General features: G+C 40.4%; 1 protein-coding gene across 4 annotated transcripts in view; it reads right to left on the bottom strand.

Moving 5' to 3' along the window:
• LOC310706525 (heparan-alpha-glucosaminide N-acetyltransferase-like) overlaps positions 1-25505 on the bottom strand; it is a 167584-nt gene that overhangs the window by 56218 nt on the left and 85861 nt on the right. For all 4 annotated transcript variants that reach the window (XM_083502652.1, XM_083502654.1, XM_083502655.1 and 1 more), the window contains 3 exons: positions 9764-9840; positions 6986-7016; positions 2920-3080 (listed from right to left, as the gene is read on the bottom strand). In XM_083502652.1, the coding sequence (XP_083358778.1) occupies positions 2920-3080; positions 6986-7016; positions 9764-9840 (269 nt within the window). The remainder of the gene's footprint in view (positions 1-2919; positions 3081-6985; positions 7017-9763; positions 9841-25505) is intronic.

Below are 25505 nucleotides of genomic sequence, written 5' to 3'. Positions count from 1 at the left end.
GCAGACGCTGCTGCCATCATCACCGTTTCTTGGGACAAGGGCCAGCTCATCCTCCTCCTCAACCTCAGCAGTAGCAGCAGTGGCAGGGGAAACAGGGACATTCCAGGATCAAATCAGAAGCCAGGCTTTCATGATTCCAGGACTATGCCTGAACAATCGGGGCACTTGGAGGATATGCTGTAGAATCCATTATCCCTTTGAAGTAAGTCACTATGACATCAATTTTACAGGTAAGGAACTGAGATGTGGATACATCAAACCCTAGGCCCTATTCAGATGGAATAAGGCCTAGGGTCTGATGGAGACAATTCCACACCCTGTTTCTGTGGCAACACAAATCATAAGGCAAGGTATTCATCCAAACACCCTTTTAAATGCTGTCTCAAACCCATTAGTGTCCTCTGCTAAAACTGCAAGCAGACAAAACTTTCCCAGGCCGAAGTATCTTTCTCAAACACTGAATTCATTGTTAGCTGAATTCTTTTTAACACTGGGACCTGCTAGTATACCCAAATACCTTTACATTTTAAAAATGCAGTCCATTTATACTCTACTTAAGGTGATGTTCAACATTGTTTGTTCTGCCAGAAATTATTCACGTCCCTTTCCTAATCTTATTCACTAGACGAAAGCTTCTTTCAGGTTTAGGACTGTCAGCTGTTGATAACCTTATTGAGGTAGGGTGCTTTTTAGAGCAATGGGGGTGACTTTCTTTATAGTCTTCTGCACACCTTTGGGAAACCTAGTCCTCTAAACACAGTAGTACTTCTAAGCAAACAGGCCTGAGATTGCTCTGTAAATCCTGTAAAAGGAATGCAAGGATGATGATGATGAAGAAGAAGCAGGAGGAGGAGTGTTAGCATTGCTATAGAGGAAATGTCTATGCTAGAAGCTGAAGGAAAATATATTTAATTGAATATTTTGAGTTGGATTGAGGGTTTTAAGACTGCCATTGTCTCTTACATCCTGCCCTGCTATAGCACAGAGGCGCACTCCTCCCAAGACAGATGGATGCCAACACTCTGAAGAAAACCTATCTGAATACAGTGTCTTCCTCTACAGAGGAAACCATACATCTATCCTGGTTCCAGCTTCAGAATCCTGCAGATACAGAACTTTATTAAGGCTTCCATTATTAAGCTCTTCCTTTAAAGAAAGCAGAAACTCGTGGTTGGGAAGAAATATGTGCAACCCCAACTGCACTGTACTGTGGATTTAAAAGGGCAACGGTCAAGAACATAATGCATTTTGGGGGTGGAGATCGGGATTTGAAAGCCGACACCACAATGGCTCCATAAGTACTCAGCACTTGGAACTGGCTATCCTGCAGTACTGAAGTGCAGAGATTTGCAAAAAAATAAAAATAAAAAAGTCACAAACATATCTAATCTAAGTGCCAAGTTCTTAGTTCCTTCTCATTTCTCTCTCTTCCCTTGGGCTGCATAAAAAGAGCTGTCTTTGGTTTCTGCTGGAAAATGGATGCTGCATGTAACAGCCAAAAGAGAGAGAGAGGGAGGAGAAAGAATTCTGATAAATAAATGATCCACAGAGGGTGTTATGCCACCATGACGGTTGCTGCCTTTCCCAAATACTTCCAGTGCTTACAGGATTTGCCATTGGGGGCAGCAGAAATGAGACACCTCCGGTCTGGTAATTGTTGTTTCTAAAAGTCTCCAGATCAGATTATTGTCACTAAAAGTACCTCTCTGTTTTGCCAAACTAAATTAGCAAGCCATTTTTGCTGAAAGCAGAAAAGTGTTAACAGTTGACATGCCCAGCACCAGCTGCTGGGACTTTAATAGGCAATAACTAGATATGTTCTGCTGGTGAATGCAAAGTTGTAATTTGCTGTTGCAGACTGTTGTGTATTTAGCAAAACAAGCTAATAAAACTATAGCAACTATTGCTCAAAAGGTCCAAAAATTAAAAATAAATCACCAGGGACTTCTTTTTAGAAAGCATAGTAGGGTCCCACATTCAATAAATGGTTTTAACCATTCATTATTTTTAAAGCCTAGATCTTCTATCTGCAGATGGAGATAATAATGCACCATTGGGGGGAAAAATAGTCCTATTCATGAATTCTAAAGGCCACATGGAGGCTCTTCACTTTCCCCTTCTGAGCAGGACGATCTGAAGTGGGTTGCAAACATGTTACAAGTCTCCTTGCTATGAGGAACTCAGTCATATCTGCTCACGAGGCCCCATAGACCTTCTCTCTAAACACAAGAAGATTGGGGAGGGAGCAGCCATCATAGAATTGTAGAGGTCATTTAGTCCACCCCCCCCCAAATGCAGGAATCTCAACTAAATCATCCATGACCATCCAACCTCTGCTTAAAAACATCCAATGAAACAGAGTCTCCAAAACGTCCTGAGGGAGTCCGTTCCACTGTAAAACATCACCTACTGTCAGAAAGGTCTTCCTGGTGTTTAGTTGGAATCTTCTTTCTTGTAACTTGAAGCCATTGGTTCGGGTCCCACCCTCCGGAGCAGCAGAAATCAAGCATGTACCATCCTCCATGCATCTGTCCTTCAGATATTTGAAGATGGATATCTCCTCTCAGTCTCCTCTTTTCCAGGCTAAACATACCCAGTTCCCTCAACCATTCCTTATAAGGTTTGGTTTCCAGACTCTTATCATCTTGGTCGCTCTCCTCTGCACATGTTGCAGCTTCTCAATATCCTTCTTAAATTGCAGCAACCAGAACTGGACAGAGTATCCCAGAACTGCACAGAGACACTGGGGGCAGGGCCAGCAATGCCCCACAGCAAAAAAAGGGGAGGAAGCAAGGGGCACTTGGCCATAGAGATTTAAAGCACAAGCCATGCCTGGAAAGCACGGAGGAAAGATAAGTGTGGATATTGTACGTGATTGTATGATAAAAACACTAACGACCGAAAGGCAATTATACTTACATGGACCATCTCTTGGTCCATAGTTAAGGAAGCAGAGTCCCATCAAGAGTAAGATCACAGTCCTCCAGGTCAATTTACGCAAGAGCTGGATACGGCTCACTCCTCTTTTCATCATCGCATGGAAAGCCAGTGCTACTGATGTGCCAATGATGAAAACAAACCTATAAACATCAAGGATTTGTCAACAACCCAACTCCAACCATACATTCATTGATTTTCCTTTCGATTCAAATCTATTGGACTCCATTCGCCTAAGTAAAATCTCCATTGACAAGGAATGTAAGGATGAATGGGCATTTGTTTGGGGATATATTTTCATCTCACACTTCCAAAATGGGTGTTCCAGAAGTAAATAAAATTATTTTCTAGAAAGGAAATCACCATTCCTAGTAGATGAGACAAACTACAACTCAGATTTAAAAGCAGCTTGCCTTGTTGGCTAAGAGGGCTGTGGTAGAGGATATGGCCCTTGTGGAAATGCCCTTAGATTGTCTCCTAGAGCTTGGGAAAGGCTGGGCTGGATGAATCCCAAGCCGGAATTAAGATTGCCGGAAGAAATATCAACAACCTCAGATATGCAGATGACACAACCTTGATGGCAGAAAGTGAAGAGGAATTAAAGAACCTTTTAATGAGGGTGAAAGAGGAGAGCGCAAAATATGGTCTGAAGCTCAACATCAAAAAAACGAAGATCATGGCCACTGGGCCCATCACCTCCTGGCAAATAGAAGGGGAAGAAATGGAGGCAGTGAGAGATTTTACTTTCTTGGGCTCCATGATCAGTGCAGATGGTGACAGCAGTCACAAAATTAAAAGACGCCTGCTCCTTGGGAGAAAGGCGATGGCAAACCTAGACAACATCTTAAAAAGCAGAGACATCACCTTGCCAACAAAGGTCCGTATAGTAAAAGCCATGGTTTTCCCAGTAGTGATGTATGGAAGTGAGAGCTGGACCATAAAGAAGGCTGATCGCCGAAGAATTGATGCTTTTGAATTATGGTGCTGGAGGAGACTCTTGAGAGTCCCATGGACTGCAAGAAGATCAAACCTCTCCATTCTGAAGGAAATCAGGCCTGAGCGCTCACTGGAAGGACAGATCGTGAAGCTGAGGCTCCAATACTTTGGCCACCTCATGAGAAGAGAAGACTCCCTGGAAAAGACCCTGATGTTGGGAAAGATGGACGGCACAAGGAGAAGGGGACGACAGAGAATGAGATGGTTGGATGGTGTTCTTGAAGCTACCAGCATGAGTTTGATCAAACTGCGGGAGGCAGTGGAGGACAGAAGTGCCTGGCGTGCTCTGGTCCATGGGGTCACGAAGAGTCGGACACGACTAAACGACTAAACAACAACAGAGCTTGCGAGCTATAGTAACATGCTAGCAGCCTCCTGCTCTTTGTGCCAGAGAAAGTCAGTATTAGGGCAAATGATTCAGTGAAAGAACTGTTCCAACTAGTCTTTTTTGGGTATATCCATTTCAGCAACCAGTAACCCAACATTCATCAGTTGGAGAGTCATTCTTTTAAATTTACTTTTAATATCAGGAATGGCAAAGGGCCAAATCAGAAATGATGGCAAAAGACTAGGTCTAAACCAATCATGTATAAAGAGAAGAAGTCTGTTTTTGAGAGGTGTGGAGTGAATAGATGAGAGCAGCTGATGTGTCCAGAATAAAGGGACAGGTTTTGGTGCATGGTAATAGTTTTATTGTAAAATAGTTATAAAACCAATACAAGTTTGCACCTACAAAGAACAAAGGTTGCATTTAGTTCTAATGAATGGTAACGTTGCCATATTGATTTATGCTAGCTTTGTGTTTATTTTTACATTGTTGGTTACGTACTATTGTTTTTCATTGCTTTTAAATTTATTTTGCTTGCATTTTTTATTTTATTACTGAGTTTTGTAAACTGCCCAGAGGACAGAGGAAATGTTGTAAATAATCTATAAATTGATTTACATCTAATCAATTAATTCAGTTAAAACACAGATTAATCAGCTAAAAGTTCTTTTTTAAATAGTTGGCAGTTTAATAGGCACAAAATTCCTAATAAACACGCTGGTAGAATTCAGTACTACAAGATGTGGAGATAACTACCGGCTTACATAGCTTTAAAAGTTGATTAGACAAATTATTGGAGAATTTATTTGAGTTTAAACTAAAACCTCAATATAGAGATTGAAACATGGTTGAAAGCATAATTAAATACACTACTAAATTAAATACACCATTACTTTGAAGTGAACATGAAATGGAAATAATTAATGAAGTAATTGGTAACTATTTTCAATATAATGAAAAAGGGAAGTCAGAGAGGGAATAGGATTGTATATAATTTGGGGTGCAGGGGGGCTATTTTAAGAGAACATTTTAACAAATACGGCAGCATTATCTAAACAAAAGTAAAGACACAGTTCAACTGAAAGGGGAAATAAAGAGCAAGAAGATGAACATAAGCAAAATGGCTCCAAGAGGATATATATTTTTAAAATGTGACTAACAACTTTGCCTTATAAAATAAGTGTTCTGAACAATCAGCTATTGCTTGAACAGCATGAAAACCTGAGACGGATGTAAAGATGCTAATTCAGGATGTGGAGAGGAAAACAGTCTTCAGGGAAAGGACATTTTTTTAAAAAATGCCAAATGTGCAAATCTGTCATTCTTTGCCTTAATGGGCACTTATAAATGTGCAACTTGCCAAAGATCTTCCTCCACAATATGATTGTGGTTATAAAACGAACAGCATGGTCAATAACATGATCTAATCTGATTGAAGGGGCCAGTAAGAAAATTATTACCCACTTTACAACCCATTAACATCAACCTTACATTACAGGAATGCACACGATAGATTTAAAACTTGCTTACTTAAAGCAAGGGGGTCTAAATAAACTCCATTACATTTGTTGGGGTTTGGTTGTTTGTTTTTTTATTGCTGAAGCAAAAATGAATACCCCCCTGGTGACTGGACCAAAATGGGGAAGGGGATATGCTGCTGATAGGATGCTTGCTGAGTTAGGGTATTTTGACAGTCATATATAGATGTTGGAGAGAATGGCTGTTTAGATAGCTTTTGCCTTGACAAACTGATACAGATGGGGAAAATATGGCACACAGGAAGCTCAAATATCTCGAATGTCGTTACTAGGATTTAGGACACAGAGACTCTGACTTGGAACAGAATGCATCGCTTGGAATTTTTAATTGCATCTGTGTTGCCGAGAAAGCTCTATATGCACCCATCTTGGAACAAAGACTAACATTATATGTTATTATTAATCACAGAATTCAGAAGTATTAAGAATTTGCCCATCATATATCACTGGCTGTAATAGAAAGCAAAATTATGTAAGGTTACATTGACCTTTAACCTAAGAAACATGACCAAGATACCGTCATTCTATTCAGCGTTAAGTTTGAAGGCTGATTTGAACAGGAAAAAATAGTTTGAAAAGGAACTTTCATGTTAGAAAAAGGCTACTAGTCTGAGTGGATTATTGATCAAGAAAAATGGCTGTTATGAGGAAGTTAAGGGATTCTGTTCCATCACTTGTCAGGCCTATGCAGATTATAAGTGTCAAATTATAGTTTTGTCAATACAGTAAGTCCGTAATTTATGCACATTTAAGTTGTGTGCATTCAGTTTTATTTTTGTGTGGCAATATTATTATTTTAAGAAGTGGAAAGAGGGCAGGGTTCCAGGAAAAATGACTGGAAATCCCACCTGTCACTGAACCCAATGGGCTTTGATTGTACGTGGTTTTGGCTTTAGGCACGATCCCTGGATCATACTGGGTAAATTATGGGCTTACTGTTCAGTTTGGCAAAGTCCTAAGTGTGAGACTAAAGCAAATAGCAAAGCGAAATCCCTTAAGGTGACCAGGAAGGTAAGAAAGTTGGCCTTTTCGCATAACCTGCTAGTCATTTAAATCCATTCATATATTTAACTACAAGGCATTAAGGTTAAAATAACCAAGTGATATCCATGCATGTGTGAACAAGTTCAAAGAATTTTTCAGAGCAGAAAGAAATGATATTGCTGAGCAGTTTTTGATAGCTTACCAGGGCATGACCAGATCGGCAACTGTCAGTCCTATGGATGAAAACACAACAATGATTTTAAAATGCTGATTGTTTAACAATAACCCTTGCAAAAATATTCTGACTCTTACACAAATTATTTTTGGTTTCTGAATAAGGCAAATATGCCACACCTTTTATGCAGAGTAAGCATATTTGTGTAAGTTTTCTTTACTTCTTTCATTTGTTCTGAGTTCCGAATTTGAATTTTCTTACTTCAAAGGGCAAGGGGATTTTTCACAGCAGAGTGTTGCTGAGTTGGCTCGTATAACCCAGATTCAGATATGGCAAAGCACTGAAAACCAAGATCAATGCCCAGATAAAAGCAGCATAATTTTCTTGCTGGGTCACACCCCAGTCATGGCTAGCCCTGCCATCTGCCATGATGAAGACCTGTTTCAAGAGGCACTATGAGGGGGTGGACAGATAGAGACATAAGATTAAATGGTACAGAAATTGGTTGTTGTTTTTAAAGGTCTCCAATTCAGGTAGCAAAAAGTTTTGGGCTTTCACTGACCAGAGTTCATCTACTCCATTATTTTACGTATTTAGTACTTTTGACTCAACATTTTGTTTCTAATAGAATTGCAGAGTTGGGAGGGACCCAAGGGCCATCTTGTCCACCCCCCTGCAATGCAGAAATATCAACTAAAGCATCCATGACAGATAGTCATCCAACCTCTACTTAAAAACCTCCAAGGAAGGAGAGTCCACCAGTGGCGTAGCGTGGGGGGTGCAGGGGGGGCCGGCCGCACCGGGCACAACATCTGGGGGTTAGGGTTAGGGGGCGCAAATCCACGGGTTAGGGGGCGCAAATCCACGGGTTAGGGGGCGCAAACCCACGGGTTAGGGGGCGCAAATCCATGGGTTAGGGGGCGCAAATTACTTGCCTTGCCCCGGGTGCTGACAACCCACGCTACGCCACTGGAGTCCACAACCTGGTAAGGGAGACCATTCCACTAGTAGATATGAGTCAGAACCTCACAATCAGAGGTCAAATGTGATTCCCACCCTCTTATTGTTCCCAGAATGTGATATTGAGAGATATATTGCCGCTATAGAAGGAGGTACTATTCACCAGGCAGAGCTAATAAAACAGGTTGCTTATTTTTAAGTGTATGTCTTCAGGTTCTCTACCCGCACATAGTAACTTCCTCCTTTGCTCCTCATATCTTTAATTTGCCTAATCATTTTTCAAAATAATGTGCAAAGAAACATTTCCGTGAAGGTCAATGCCTCACAACAGCACCGGATTTAGGGAAGTGCAGTTCTCCTAACAACTGTCAGTAGGCTTAACAACCCAAGAGTCTTTGGGGGAATCTTGTGATTGTTCAAAGTGATATAATCCTGCTTTAAATGTATAGTGCAGATGGGTCCCATGTCTTAAAACACAGACCCTGCCCAGGTTATGGCACACCAAGTCAAACACAGCCCACTAGCAATGTATGGCAAGCAATCCAGAGCCTTATAACTCTAATTTTGCTGCCTGGACCTCAAAAACAGAAGAGTTGTCAAGGACTTGGCAAGCCACTATGAATGACTGGTAGATTGTGCCTGGCTTGGAAGCTCCAGCTGGTCAGACTTTATGTAACATGTGAATGGCCATGCAAGTGTATACAGTGGTACCTCGGGTTAAGAACTTAATTCATTCTGGAGGTCCGTTCTTAACCTGAAACTGTTCTTAACCTGAAGCACCACTTTAGCTAATGGGGCCTCCTGCTGCCCCTGTGCCGCTGCTGCACAATTTCTATTCTCATCCTGAAGCAAAGTTCTTAACCCAAGGTAATATTTCTGGGTTAGCGGAGTCTGTAACCTGAAGCATATGTAACCTGAAGCGTATGTAACCCGAGGTACCACTGTATAACAGTCCACATACACATTAGTAAGTGAGGACAACATAATATGAAATGAATGACCCTTCATTTCTAGTATGCTCTTCTCCCTGTTCAGTAACTTCACAACACAAAAGTGATGAAGATATATCTAACTTTGTTTCACAGAGTCAGTGGGCCAGTGCCAATTGGCAGGGACAGAGGAATATTTCAAGAAACATTTGTTGAGCGTTGACAAGTTGTAAGAGGAGATCCACCAAACCAATACTCTCGTGACTGAAGCAGGACTGGAAAAGACGTGTGGTTTTCCCAGATTAAACTGTGCATGTAATTAAAGCCTGTGTTATGAAGATGGCAGTTCAGAAGTACCGCCAATTGATTTCTGAGCTAAAATACAGAGCGAGGCAATTATTGTACTTGGCATCATGCTAATCCATTTAACCGAGAGCCCAATAACAGGAAACCATTGTTACACAATATGTAACTCAGATTGGGGCGACTGTAACATGATCTTAAAAGCTTCTCTAGCTCTCAGAAGTCAATATACTCCTTGCAAAAAAGGAAGGGTCAGCAAAACGGAGCTGTTACAGACCTTGCTTAAACCTAAAGAAAATGGCCTCATAGACAATGCACTGAGACAATAAAATTAAAGGATGAACTCCAGCTAAATAAAGTAATGGTCCTCCAGTGGAAAGGCAAAATACAATTAGCATTCACATGCTTATTTTAAGATCAATATTTTTTCCTGCTGATTTGCTGAAGAGGCTTTTATGAAGTTTAAGCAGAGTTCATTGTTAAATACTCTTTACCTACAGAGGATATGGTAGGCCATATTAATTCCTGTTTCTTTTGGAGATCAATAATGAGTTTGCTGATTTGTATAAAGTGCTTAGGGATGCAGCAAATGCAATGGGAAGTTGTCTCCTACCATTCCACGCAGCGTGCTCAAAGAACCAGTAGCCTCCACCCCCACAGTTCAGAAAAACCATGATGGTGAGAGAAAATCTGAAAGGGGAAAAGAGTTAATGGGTCAGGAAACCAGGTGAAAAATTGCTGGTTTTGGGCAGTGACACTGTCGTACCTAAAGGTTGGAAATCAGACTAAAAATCAGATTGACTAAACAACTTAGAATGATAACATTCTTCTCTGCAAATGGGTAAGTTTGTGTTAAATAATTTGAACATAAGCTTACATTACATTAAAGAAAGACTCTTAGCATGCATTAAACAAAAACAACAACAGGTAATCTATATATATTTTTACCACAGCAAGACAAAGGAATCTTAGCATGCTATTTTTCTATGTGCAGAAAGGGTTGCTTCTCCCACCTATATCTCTGTTGGAAGCACATTCATATGTCCAGCCCTAAAAATGCAGTCTGAAATGGTATAGCCTGGAAAAGATTTTGCCATTTGACAGGAGGTTACCACCTTACTGAATCTAAGCATGTCTGTACTGTAGGCCTGGTCAGTGCTTGGATGGGTGAGTGCCTAGGAACCACATGTATGTTGCCTGAGGTCTGCTGGGATATAAATAAACCCACTGCATATGTAGATTGCCTTAGAAATATGTGTATACCTCACTACCCAACTGCAGCTAAGCAATGGACCATTTGCCCACCTTAAAATTCTATTTAAACCAAGCAAATCAGGAAGAATACTCAACAAACAGGACACCTGGAGCAGCTCTTAAAAATACTTCTGTCCACACCTTAACCACAAGTTGCTGAGACTAAAATGTCAGGGCAGAATCAGTAGCTTTATCAGACCAGGTGGAATGCAATTGACCCCAGATCCCTGCTGAATTGTAGTATCACCCTTTGGCCATCCGCAGTGGAGGTGCATAATGAGGCCGGTAGCTCCCTCTTCCAGAAAACTACCATGTAGCGGTTAGGAGCCATATGTTTGGGTCTTGTTGACCAACGTCCGAGGCTGAGTCTGCTTGTGCCTTCCAGGCTTTCGAGAGAGACACCTATGCTTCATTCAAGTTTGTGAAATTGCATGTCCATTATTACTCTCATGAAGGTGCTGCACTAGGTTGCATGGCCAGCTTCAGGTTCTTGAACCTTCAAAAAGACACGGATCATACAGCAACCAAGGGCTGTTGTAACAAAATATTCGTATAAACAAAACATTCAGGTCATAATGAGCAGCAGCTTCCTCTGGTCCTAGATAAGGAGAGTTACGGAAATTGATAATTTGGCTCATTTTGTTTTGTAGGGAGCCATCAGCAGCTGCTGTTTTAGCCTAACCATACAAAAATATATTGCTTTTGGCATCATTTTTTTTTTTAAAGGAGACAGAGGAGATTAATTAGTTTCAGTTTAATGAATACTTTTCATGCTTGCCCTTGGGATGACAATGCACTTAGGTGCTAATAGAGAGAGTATTTGAAGAAGAAGAAGAAGAAGAAGAAGAAGAAGAAGAAGAAGAAGAAGAAGAAGAAGAAGAAGAAGAAGAAGGTGGTAGAGAGGGACACTGTTTTTGGTGTTGGTTTTGAACAATGGGAAAAATACTATTCAAACAGCTGGTTATTAAATATTCCACATTTTTCTCAATTTGAAATTGTAACCGAAAATATGACAGTGCATCATTTCAACTGTGCAAGTTGCTGATGCTCTTTCTAGTCTTTCCATATGCCGCCACCCCCAGCACTGTGCAGGTGTTATGGTGGTTCAGGAGCACAACCATTATGCATTTTCTTTTACTTAACAGCTCTTGCAGGAAATGGAAGGTTATATTACAGATCAATGAGTGGGAAAACGGAATATGACAACCTGAGCTCAGAAGCAGAAGGATAGATGGCATTAATTAATTCTTGCACTTGCTAGAAAAGCTATGAGAGATGCCTCATGCAGCCACCACAGCTGACTCCTGAAGGATAGACTATTCTATCCATTTCTATACTCTTATTTTTCTGCCTAATATGCAAAATTTTGAAAAACAGAGCGCCTCTTAACTTGCTTTTTTAGTTATTTGAAAATATGCCAGACCATGTTTTTACACAAATATCCAGCAAATCAGTTTTTAGTGTTCGATACATTTGGAATTTTATTCTTATTTTTGCCTAACAAAGGAGACCCAATATGGCAGTTTATTAATCATATATGAATTTTAAAAGAAATATCTGCATCAACACATGCCTTTATGCATATTTGTATTTGTTGTTAAAAAGAACTCTGCCACATTGCCCTCAGGGCAGCTTGCACTATCAGAAGTATACTATAATAATAAAACCTCCTTTAATAAAATGAAGAACAATAACAGCTAAAATCATCAACTTCAGCCATCCTCTTAAATTTTCAATACAGATGTATTTAAAGAGAAGAGGAAATGCTTAATACCTAGCAATGAATTTGGACATCTACACAAAACTGTTTTCCCATTGGTAAGATTTCATGTGAAAACATTGCTGCTTCATATTATTAAAAGAAAGTAACCCTGCAAGACTTCTTGTAATGTTTAAATTTGTCCAACATTTCATAACAGTTTGTCTTGTCCCATTTGCAATGGGTCTATAAATCTTATTATTAAAATATTATTCAAAGTCTTTACTAAAACCTAGTGGGACGCAAAATAAAGGAAAGTGGTGGTCATACTAGATATTTATTTTTTAGTAATACATTCATTTTGTATTCAGTAGTGCGTACATATGCAGTACGACATATGGTAATACATATATCTTTCAGTTATACAGAGATCTTGTAGATCTCATGTGTACATCTGTTACTAGGTTCATTTTATTCATTTCTTTTTTCCTTTTGGATGGCAGGCCAACTATAGAGTGAAGTAGCCATCCAATTAAAATTCAGGAACCGTTTTCCTGATTGTCTGGTCCCATTTAACCTTGAAACCCTTAAGCAACAAATACTGAGAACTGGAATTAAGCCAAAACTTGGTCTTCTCGTAACCAGCTGCTTCTTATAACATGGTGTTCATTTTCCAGACTATTCTGAGTCTGAATTACTTAATGATAGGCCCTTTCTTTGGGTGCTTTGCAGGCAGTATTGGGTTCTTTGTGGTATTTTACCTACCCTTTGCGTAGGGGGTGGCTTGTAAGTTGTGGCAGTAAAGGATGGCTGTCATTTAACCCAGTAAGAAAAGTCCTGGAGCAACAGGTGTGCTTTAGCTCCATGAAATAGCATCAGCAGTTGCTATGATGCAGATAGCAGAAAGCACCACTGACTCAAGCTTGTTTAAACTTTCCCATGAAATCTTCATTGGACAGATTAATATAAATTAAATTTGGTGCATCTTTTTTTGAAAACTGAAAATGTCAAGGATACCAGCAAGAAGAAATTAAGATGTGCATTCATTCAAGTTGTTGCAGAAGCATTTAGTATTATTTATATTTTACCTTCAGTGTATATATGGTGCTTTACTGAGCAACGAAAACTAAAGACAGGTCCCTGTCTTTAGGCACTTACCATTTTAAGTGGTATATTTCACTTCCGCAGATTCTCGGGTACAATGTTCCTCAAACTGTGGTCCACAGAACAGTAGGGATTTGCACCCGATTTATTTCTTCTGACAATGAAGATCAAGTCTGTTTTGACTAGGCTGGGGTTATCTAACAGAATAACACAGTGCTTCTGCAATCTACTATCTATTCCCTAAAAATGAATCAGTTAAAGGAACCTGCCTTAGTAGCCTTAGTAGCCTAGGGACCATGATACTCATAACATAGACCTGGTTTTTGATAATGATGCTGGCAGTGAAGAAAATTAATTTATTAAGTGGTCCATCATCACTTACAGTAGTCCACGGGTGTGGGGCCAGTTAAGAACCATTGTTACCCATTCATCCGCTTGCCTCCTACATTTGTCCTCTTTCCTCTGTTACAGTGGGTTAAGTACTTAATTCGTTCTGGAGGTCCGTTCTTAACCTGAAACTGTTCTTAACCTGAAGCACCACTTTAGCTAATGGGGCCTCCCACTGCCTCTGCGCCACTGAAGCACGATTTCTGTTCTCATCCTGAAGCAAAGTTCTTAACCCGAGGTACTATTTCTGGGTTAGTGGAGTCTGTAACCTGAAGCGTATGTAACCTGAAGTGTATGTAACCCTAGGTACCACTGTATATCCTACCTAACCCACTTCCTCATAATAAAGCTATTCTGTTTTTAGCCTTTTGACAGGCCATGGGCCTGCTACTGCTCATCTCATTTACCACAGTGGCCTGGTACGTGACTACTGTCCGTTTACTCCAATAGCAAAGCGCACAACCGTTAAGAAGAGCCCAGCTGCATCAAAGACGCACCTAGTTGAATCCTTCAAACTGGACACGTGTGCAGTATTCCTTTCTAGCTCATGATCTGCAGCAATTGGTATTCAGAAGCACATTGCCTCTGATAATAGAAGCATTACATGGCCATCATGACTAGAAACCACTGGCAGCCTGATCTGCCATGAAGCTGTCTGGCTCCCCTCTAAAGCTGTCCAAGTTAGCAGCCATCACTGTCCACTGGGTGAAAAAGAACTTCTGTCTGTCCTGAATCCAACACCATTCAGCTTCAGTGGATGACCCCAAGTGCTAGCATTATGAGAGAGGGAGAAAAAAAATCTCTCCCCAACTACTGTCTCTAGGTAAAGGTAAAGGTACCCCTGCCCATACGGGCCAGTCTTGACAGACTCTAGGGTTGTGCACTCATCTCACTCTAGAGGCCGGGAGCCAGCGCTGTCCGCAGACACTTCCGGGTCACGTGGCCAGCGTGACAAGCTGCATCTGGCGAGCCAGCGCAGCACACGGAATGCCATTTACCTTCCCGCTAGTAAGCGGTCCCTATTTATCTACTTGCACCCGGGGGTGCTTTCGAACTGCTAGGTTGGCAGGCACTGGGACCGAGCGGCGGGAGCACACCCCACCGCGGGGATTCAAACTGCCGACCTTTCGATCGGCAAGTCCTAGGCGCTGAGGCTTTTACCCACAGCGCCACCCGCGTCCCAACTACCGTCTCTACATTGTGCTTTATTTTATACATCTCTGTTTAGGGAAGCTTTTAATATTTGATGAATTATTATATTTTAATATTTTGTTGGAAGCCGCCCAGAATAGCTGGGGAAACCCAGCCAGTATCATCATCATCATCATCATCATCATCATCATCTCCCTCTCGTTCATTTCCCCCTAAACTAAAATGTAGCCTTTCCTTATAAGGGAGTTGCTCCAGCCCCATGATCATTTTCTTAAGCATTTCTTAACCATTTTCTTAACTATTTTCAGCCCTCTAATACCCTTTTCGAGGGGTAGCAACCAGAACTGTACACTGTGCTCCAAGAGCAATGCCACCATATATATTTTTAATGGCTTTATGATATGATTCTTACATGATTTAAAGCAAGAAACCATACTAGCAACAACCCAACACACCAAACATATTGCCTACCAATGGCAAACATAGAAAACCATTCATTTCCTCTTTTATTCATTTGTACTGACCGTATCTGTGGGTGCTTTGACACACTTTGTAATATTACTTTTCCTACATTCTAATTTTTCACATTGTTTCCTCTCTCTCTCTCTTGTGGGTTTTGCTTCAGCTTGCTCTGCAAACAAATTAGCACTTTTGTCTCATTTTCTAAGCCATTACATGCTTTTTATTATTCTTATTATAAAGGACTATTTTTGTGCTAGCCTGCTATCTCATATGATCCACTGCTATCAGCTGTATTTCTAGGGAGCGTGTCTTTGCTAGCCCAGAAAACATAAGAATATTTGTACCACTTATCTTTCCACGCTAATGCTCAGGTACAAGAAGTGATTTATTAACCATTCGGATACAAGTATTTCTCAGGCTAGGTAACAGAAAGAAGAGACACTGATATTTTCCTTATCTGAATCCTGAAGGAAGCAGCAAAATATAGTGAGGGAAAAGTCTGCAGAAAAACTTCAAAGCTACTAGCCAGCACTAGCACTCATAAATAAGCATTGCAAAATAAGGATTCCATCCAAAAGATAGCCCTAGTCATCATTAATAGATCTGTTCACACGTCACACTGGACTCAGGTACAAATATTTCTCCACAAATATACAAGTGTTTGGTCAGTAATCCTAGGATCCCCAAATGAAACACACAAACATGTCCTGGTACTGCTATCAAGTGACAAACACAGCTAGTTTAATGTTGGGGTGGAAATGGGTAGGAAGAAACACTTTAGGAAGAAACACTTTTCCTTAAGCGTTATTTAAGAGTAGTCAACATTTCAGATTTGGGCATGACTGGGACTGGATCCTTAGATCTCTGAACAGACCAAAAACCTTTTTTTGAGATCTTCTTTCTCTTTTTACCGTTATATCTTTTCAAGAAATCCAACACAGCTTCATTGATTTCAGGTCAGTTAAATATCTTGAAACATAATGAACAGAGAGTCAAAGAAGGCATGCTTGTCATGGACCCTGTCTAAAAATTCGATAGAGTTATATGGTATGATCTAATTCTTAACTCTTTTGTGGGTCAATATGAATCCATGTGAAAATGCCATTAGAGACATTATTTTTAATCCCAGGAGAATGTGTTGCAATTTTCAGATTATATTGCAGGTTATTAAGCATTGCATTGGTGTGTTAAATGAACCTGTGTTTTTATAGGAACTTTTCATGGAGTATTTATAAGCTTGAGGTACAGAATCAACAATTTGAGGGGGAAATGCAAGTTTGGGAGTTAAAATATGAAGTGATGAGGGAATACAATTTGGTCATATAGCATTTCAGTCCATTAATTTCATCATTATACCATAACACTTCAGAAATTCTTCAGCTCCTCTACTCATTCACACCCTGTGTCTCTTTAACATAGATTTTTCCAATTATGTCCATTAGTTGTCCTAGCAACAGAGGCAGAGGTTAAGTCATTTTCGAAAAGCGGTACAGCCCAAATAATGGTATTATACCAAATTCTTGCTGGTTTTTTGCCACCTTCCTTTCCATTCTGGTAGCAGCAGAGAAAGTAAACAGAGATGGTCAAATTTACAATATTTAAATCAGTCCCCTCCTCAGAGATGCACACAGTAGCTTAATTGTTGCAGGTCACTTCTGATAGAAAAGGGAAAGATTAAATTTTAATACTGATATGGTTCAATGCACAGTGAACTAAGAGTTCTCCAAAGAGGAGAGAAAACAATTGGGTAATTTCACAATAAGGTCATAAGCAATTCAGTTGTCTCCTAATTATTCACTTTATTCTAATGTCAAGGTATCAGTTAATGCCATGTGCCAATTAATACACTTTCAAGGTAGCCTCCGACAAAGAGGATTTTAATTGCTACCAAGTCCCAGTTTCAACTTGGAATCTCAGCTTAAAATTGTTTCAAAACTACTGATGTGTTTTCTGTGAAAGTATGCAAAAGCTTATGCTTCCAAATGACAAATATTTCACACCATTTTCAGAAAGGATCAGTTGGATTTCATTTTCACCACTTAGCAAGTTGAAGGCAGAAAATGATAATGCTTGCTGTTCTCGCCTCCTTTGCTCCATCAGCGTAACTTCTGACACCAGAGGTACCCAATGTGGTGCAGTCAGTGACTGCTGTACCTCAGATAACCATCATGGATTGACTCCTGTTCTGTTTCCAGCCCATCTGACTGGAAGAAGACAGAAGATTACTATCTTGATGATATTTTACAACATGACAAACTGAGAAGAGGATTGGATTAAAATATAAAGAAAACATCCGCTAAAGAAAAGCTTTCATGCCTCAGCTAACTGCAAACGATAATCACCGGAATATTTAATGTAAGTGAAAGTGTCAAAGTATGTCCATTTCATAAGTTACCGTACATATTACAAGCAAGGGGGTGGGGAATTAAGAGGAACTACAAAGTTTTTCTGAGTCTCAGAGCAAAACATCAACAGTATTTGCAAGCCATTTGGATATCTGAAATTTAAAAAGGGATATAATTAGGGGAATACCATACAATCTGTTCACAAAAGTAGTGTGTTTATCTATTAAATATAATGCTACTTCTGATCCTGATTATTTGCTTGACTGAATCACTTGCATTTTAGATTCTATCGACATTCAACTCAATATACAATTGTCTCATTTTATAATGGATCGAATCTGCTCATGTCTTTTTAAACTTATGGAAGAGATTATTTTTAAATTGTATATTAGCTATGCACATAGGGTAAGCTGGATCATCCCTGTTTCCTCTTCCCCCCAAGAAGTTGTCTCAATTCCATGACATTGTCTAAACTATCATAACATTTTAAACCTATTAATTCTAAAATTTCCATTACAGCTCCATTTACACTCTTTTGAAAGGCTTGCAAGTCTCATTGAGCAGATGGAATCAGCAGCTTCTGGCTTCTGAACCGTTTGCTGCAGGAGACTGCTGGAAGCACTGAGGGAACAGTAAGGAAATACAGTCCTCTTCCTCAGACTATTGTTTCTGTTGCTGCCTCCCCAAGCTCACAGTAGCCACAGGAGAACAGTGTCCCTCAACCCTTTACTGGAAGTGTATTACTACCAAACATCAGGCATGCAAAACAGGAGTCCAAAGAGAGCAAATGTTTCTCTTCACTTGGGCAAGTGGCAACAATGGCAAATCTTAGCAACAAACTCACCAACACTGCAATCAAATGGATATGGATAATATCTGAGAGGTCATCTCTCCCCCTGCATCCCTTCCTGGTCACTGAGTTCTGTGGATGAAGATCTGTTGATGGTGCCATATGTTTCTCTGGGAAAGCACTGTGGTACCAGTTCTCTGCAGGCCCAACATGGGTGTTTTTTTGGTTGAAGACTGTTATTTGCTCCCAAGCCCTTCGAAATCAGTCTATTTTATTTCTGCAGTTTTAAATTCTTGTTGGTTCTCAGAATGTAGAAGTTTCCACTGTATGAAATAAATAAATGGGTACTCAGAAGTAAGTCCCCTTTAATTCAATAAGACATACCCCCAGTAAAGCAAGTATAAGTTTGTAGTTTAAATGGCTTTAGGCAAGCCATTCTCTCTGTCTCTGTCTCTCTCTGTCTGTCTCTCTCTCACACCTGCAAACACAAAATTACCCCTAATGTAGTGATAATTGTACCAGTCTTAATTACATTGTAGATGTAGGGATCGTGTATGTGAAGCTCTTTGAGTACTTAACAAATAATGCTATCTATTAAGAAAGACAGGGCCATCATATTTGAAACCATTAAAAAGTTCAAAATGCATTCTGTCTTCCATTTTGCTTAGTTATTCCTGTTTGCTTAGTTATTCCTGTACTGTGTTGAGTATTTTAACCCCCGTTTATTTAACCCAATAAAAACAAAACTGACAAGAGATGAAGTTGTACAGTGCTTTTGATTAGGCACAACTTGAATTACATCTTGACACCTAGTGTGCTTGTATTGCTTGGAATATATAATATTGCAGTATTCTTGAACAACCACCCAGACACATGTGCTCTGATCAAAGATCCGGTGTTTTACTGGCTCATAATTCACCAGAGAACATGATTTTAAAGAAGCACAAATGAAAAAGCCAATGAAATTGGCCACATCGAAGCTCCTAATGAGAAAAGCAATATGCTGCTATGAGATGAGACACAACAAACTATCAGTGCTATAAAAGGCAGGAAGGTGATGCCCTATGTACCAAAATTTACTAACATTTCAGTAGCAGAAGGATTAATAGCTCCCTGGGGAATTTTATATCATCAATGAGTCAAAGTAACAACAAAAGGCATAGTGGAGTGAATAATGCCTACTTCTTTGAATCAAGAGCACTTCTAATGGACTGTAGACATTTCCCCAAGACAAATGGGGTGTTCTAAAATTGAACTTCATCTTACACAAGCACTGTTAAATCAGTCCAATGGCACAACCTCAGGTGCTAAATATGTCAGCCAGCCATACCTCCCAGTATAGCACTAGTACAGTGGCCTATGGCAATGTGACCACACCAGCAAAACCTGGCATATGTAATATACACAGATTTACAAAACAGCAGAGTAAAGGGCAGGGGTAGACCCTTAAAGAAGAAAACACAGGGCATAAGGCAGTGAAAGTTATGCAAAAAATAAATAAATCATTTTTGAGCATAACTTTTGAGCATGCTCACAATTTAGTTAGTTATCCAGCCAGTTATTTCAGACCTCAGACAAAGAAGATGACTTTTGTCCCATCAGCATTTCAGATTTGCCATGAAGCTAGTAAATATACTTGGTTTTCAAATTGAAATTTATCCCCAGTTTGACAAAAGGTAAGCTGGTGCAGCAAAGGATGTTTTTGATTATCTTCTATCCTGCACAAAACACTATCTTTGTTCTCCAAAAGGCAGGCACCCACCCCCTCTGTTTTCATTGTATGCCTGCTGCTCATTTCATGCAATTGCTCCTTTGGGAGGATAGGCCTGTTAATTGAAATGGGCCCCCCATGCTACAGTCAGCAGCTGGGTCTGATTGCTCTGTTCCAATAAATAACAGGGCCATATTAATTCAGACAGAACAATTAACACCAGGCCAGACACTTTTGACTGTATATAGAAATTCCACGCTGAAATACTGGCTGTCATTGAAGATGAAATAAATTCAGCTAGAGCGTGATCCCTTCAAAATAATAACCTATCCTTATTTCATACTGTCCTTTAACTCATTCACATAGGTGTCTTTTGTTGCAAATAGGCTTCATCACAATCTAAGTTGCAGCCATATCCGCTGATCATGTTGTGATTAAGAAATAATAAATTACATAATAAATTATCCACTCTTGTTCAACCATCAAACTCAGAAAACCAAAAACACAAACCAAAAGTGCCTGAACTATTCATCCGAATAGACTGGGAGCTTTTGATTTGTGTTTAACTCCAATGAGTAAGTCTTAAAAGCATTTTTAATAATTAACTCTTTGGAATATAAAGTTATATCTCATTGACTTCTTATCAAGTAAAACATAGGCCAAGAAACTTTTGTTACACTAGGAAAAGAGAAGGAAGAAGTCCGTGAAAAGGGAGGTCTGAAGAACGCAATGGAACCTAGAAAAGGAGGGTTGGAAGAAAAAGTGGCGCAGATGAATGACAGAAAGGAGAAAATGCCAGAAGTTAGACTCTGATAGGGGGGAGGAAAACTGGCAGAGAGAATGGTTGGAGAGGAGAGGTTCTCACACACAGCTAGAAGCTGCAGTGATGAGGAAGGCTGGAGTTCACATATTGATCTGAAACAACCAGCCAAATCTTCAGCTTCAGACCATTACGAATGATCAGCTCTATAATCACCATCTCATTACATCTCTGCTGCAGCACAATTACTTAAAATAGTCTACATCTGGAGCCTTTCCTTGATTGGTCCTTGCTCTCTCCTTGCAGAATTATTAACCTTTTGATTGGCACACAGTGTTTCTAGAGCACAATTACGTAAGACCTAGGAACAGCGATTGCTTGGAAGGCATGTGATAGGAATACCAAATGATAACCAACTATAAATAGAATTTAGTTATCTTAAATAGAATTTGGGGGGGGGGTTCTCTCTTAAATGACATTTTATAATATATAGTTTTTGTACCAAGATCAACTGGACCATAATAAGGGCTTATCTCCAGTAATAAGCAGTGTGGACATGACTTTTAAGAATCTGTGCACCGGAAAGACTTGGTGCATAGAAGGAATAATCAATGGGATAACCTGAGAGATCACAGGGACTGAGGGAAAGAAAACTGAAGCTTTTAGGGGAGCAGCACCATAATCTTAGGCATCTATATTGTGCTACACTTGCAGCAGTGAAGCCTTTGACAATGATCAGCAGACAAAAGTACAGTACAGAATGTTGCTTGCCAGGAGAACTGCTCCTTGCTCCTGCCAGGGAAAAGCCAAAATGAGATGAGAAAAGCCAGCAAAAAAATAAAATGAAACCAGACAACAGCAACTCCATCCCACGCTACAGGGCACCTTTCAGGATTCACACACCCTTCAGCTAATGAACACATCCCAAATGACCAGTTGCCCATAAAACGGCCTGTATATGTAATACAATGTTTGTGGCTGCTTTTGTATGACCTCCAAAACCCTCTTCCTTCCCTCAAACACAAATATTGGGGGGGAACTGACTGGGTTGATTGCTTGTGCAGATGCACAAGTTTGCGTCCATTGAATATATATGCTCTTGACCCTGAGCAGCTGTCACGACACAGAGGAGGAGGAACCCAGCCTGGTCAGGACTGGCTGAGATGTGCCAGAGGATTACACCTTCAAGACTCTCCAGGAAAAGGATGAAGTTTCTGTGGGATAGCTTGGACTGATAGAAATAAAAGGCCTCAGTTGAGCTCTAGACCAAGCAAATTATCTGTTTGGAGCTGTCCAGGGTCCTGCAGCTCCTTCCTGAGTGTGCCACCCTCAGACATCCATCCAGATCCTGTGGACTCCCACTTGTGTCTATATCTAGCCAGTCATGCCCACGTCTGCCCAAAATACACTTTGTATTTATTTTAGACCAAGCTTCCGAAACATGAGTGATCCACAAAAGTATAATCGGGCAGCAGCCTTAGCTCTGCTATTAAAGCTATAATATAGAAATGGGAGATATTAATGATTATATTCTTCAGGGATTCAATATAAATTACATGTTTTCCTCTCATTAACAATGAGTGATTCCTATATCAATAAGCTGCAAAGCAGTTGCACAGAAAATTGTCAAACAAAAGGCCTAGCCATTCAGGATAGGAAATTACTACTTCTGCTTCATTTATAGAATTGCTCGTCTCTGTATATATGTCACTAATTGCACAGTGACCCATTTCCTGATTGCTATAAATGATGATTGTACAAGGCGTACCACAGGGGCATTATTAAATTAATAGGCCTAGTTATATCACTCCAAATAGTTAACCGCTCTCAAGAACTAAAGTTTAACCACAATGAGGTGCCAGTTATAACACCAGACCATTTATGTTAGTGTTTGGGTAAATGCTGTCAATTGTGCTATGACAACACACAAATGGCTTTTATGGAGACACTTTACCCAATCAACATTTAGATCCAAATCTATGCATTATTCAGAATGAGGTGGTAGACTGTGATAGCAGAATCCTAGACTGTACGACTTAAAGATGCAGAAAGCAGGGGAGTTCATATTTTGCTCCCCCACATAAAAAGCTCCATGATGAAGAACACTGGCAAACTGGGGGAAACGCTACAGTAAACCTCTCTCTCTCCCTGTCATGTGGTAGTATTTTTGACATGCAGGGATTTTGTTTCATTCCCCCCCCCCCAAAATGGGGCAAATTCACAGGGAGAGATGCACCCACTGATGTTTACACGTTCCATTATCTTGGGGTGAGAAGAGGTGAGCATCCTCTGACTTTGTCAGAGATGTATGAGTTCTTGCTTCAGATGTTACACTGGAAGCACACACACAACCATCAAACCCAGTCCTCTGGCCAATCTAATATATGCCTGCCTCAAAAAAAAATTCTTTATAGCTTTTTTCATCTACCAGGACCAGAACTTTACAAAAGGAAAATTGAGTTGCCCAGGCACACCTCTACCTGAAGCTAACCTTGGTAAACTGAAAAGGGTAAGTGGTTAGAGCAGCCCCCTACATCTTACATATCTAAGAAGTGCCTATTGGATCAGGCCAATGCGCCATCTAGTCCAGCACCCTGTTCTTAAAAATTGGCCAAATGGATGCCTTTGGGAATCCTGCAAGCAGGACTTGAATACAGGAGCATTCAGGAGCAGAAGCATGTTCCATGGTGTACTCCACCAGGAGTAAAGCATATTAAAGGAAGACGGAGTTCAAGACTGAAGCTGTTGCAGAGGGAGATAACTAGAGATGTTAGTTAGTTAGTTAGTTAGTTAGTTAGTTAGTTAGTTATGTGCCACCCATCTTACTGAATTGCTCCAGCCACTCTGGGTGGCTTCCAACAAATATAAAACTACAGCAAAAGATCAAACATTAAAAACCTCTTTATATGGAGCTGTCTTCAGAAATCTTCTAAATGTCAGATAGTTTTTTCTTTCCTTGACATCTGACAGGAGGGCATTCCACAGGGCAAGCGTGAAGGCCCACTGCCTGGTTCCCAGTAACCTCACTTCTTGCAATGAGGGACTGCCAGAAGGCCCTCAGAGCTGGACCTCAGTGTCCGGGCTGAATGATGGGGGTGGAGATGCTCCTTCAGGTATACAGGACCAAAGCCTTTAAACTGGAGGCTTGGAATGAAAAGCTGGAAGTGCAGATAGAGCAACCTGAATATTGCCAGGTTGATGGCATGTTTACATATGCACCCCACCATCACTTTTGCATCAGTGTTTAGGCACACAACAAAAGCAAAAAAAAATTTCAGTCACAGGCAGATTCATGCATCTCCTGGTGGGACAGTATATGTGAATAGTGAGTTACATTTAGCTTGGTGAATTCCACATTTTGCTGGCCTGTCTTAGCCGTCACAAATCTGAGCAGCAACAGATTTCCAGGGGAGAAGAGATTTCTAAAAGTCTCATGTTCTGATATAGGAAGGAGCAGGTTATATTCAGTTATGGTCTTGAGTCTTTGGCGCTTTACTCCCAGATTAGATCACCAGATTAAAGTGTGTGTGCATATAACAGTTTGGGTGCATCCACTGTGTTAATATTTGACAAACTAGCCCCGGTCACAGGTCTACTACAGTTGATCTTGTTTGCTTTCCTGTGATTCTCTCTTTTCTCCTGACCCTACCAAAACTTTTTCAAACTTTCTCTAGCTTGCAACAACCAAACCCATGTCAAAAAATACCACAGCCAACAGCACCACCACACTCTTGAGTTGTACTGCAAAGAAAATGCATGCTATAAATGATGGTTTAAAAGAAGTAAATAGAACCCATGAGCCACAGTTTGATGTGTAATCTACTCTGACAGGCAGTAGGCTGGCTTTGCTGGCCTATTAACCCTACCCACAGGCAAAGTGTGCCTCTTTGCCACAGCTAATTTTTCCAGTACTTCCCTGTCACTGGCGAAGTCCATTTCAAAACAGCTGAAAAGGTCAGCTGAACATCCCCTCCACTTTGAATGCACTCAGTTCACATCCTGGCATGAAAATTCACAGTAATTTGATATAGAAATCTTCTAGGCTTTCCTCCCTCCTCTCTTCCTGGCTTATTACAGCTTTTCCCCTTGTTATATTCATGTATGATACTGATTATGGATGTCGGTTTTGCTTCGTTTAGAACTGCAGTTTGTGCAATCCATGTAAGACCGAGCTTAATTCCTATCCAAAATGGCATATGGATTCACTTTAAAACGGTGTCAAGAGAGAATCTTGGGAAAGGTCTGCAGCTCTGTAACAGAGCATATTCTTCGCATGCATAAGGTTTTAGTTTCAATCCCCATCACCTCCGGTAAAAGAACTTTGGATAGCAGGCCTGGAAAGACCTATGCTTGAGACCTTGGAGAGCTCCCCTTGGAGAGCTAGGTAGGCCAACATTCTGACCCAGTGCAAGGCAGGATCATATGTTCAGCCTTGACAGATGGTCAAGGAAAAGCAGATGGGATGGAAGGAACAAGGACCGCTGATAAAGAAAATGGATAGAAACGAGTTGCAAAAAGTGATGCCTGATTGCTGCTGCTGCTGCAAAAAAGAGGAAGTATTTATAATAATTAGAATCATGGGAAGCAGGGAACAAAACAGGACATTCATTCACTTCTGTACATGGAGAGAGAGGAAATGGTAATTCATAGCAGGCTACTGTTGTAGCGCAGTAAGGAGGCTAAGGAAGAAG

Source organism: Podarcis liolepis, assembly GCF_965112155.1.
Source record: "Podarcis liolepis genome assembly, chromosome: 5".
In the NCBI taxonomy this organism is placed as follows: domain Eukaryota; kingdom Metazoa; phylum Chordata; class Lepidosauria; order Squamata; family Lacertidae; genus Podarcis; species Podarcis liolepis.
The sequence above is the reverse complement of the archived record's forward strand: the minus strand, read 5'-3'. Positions and strand labels throughout refer to the sequence as shown.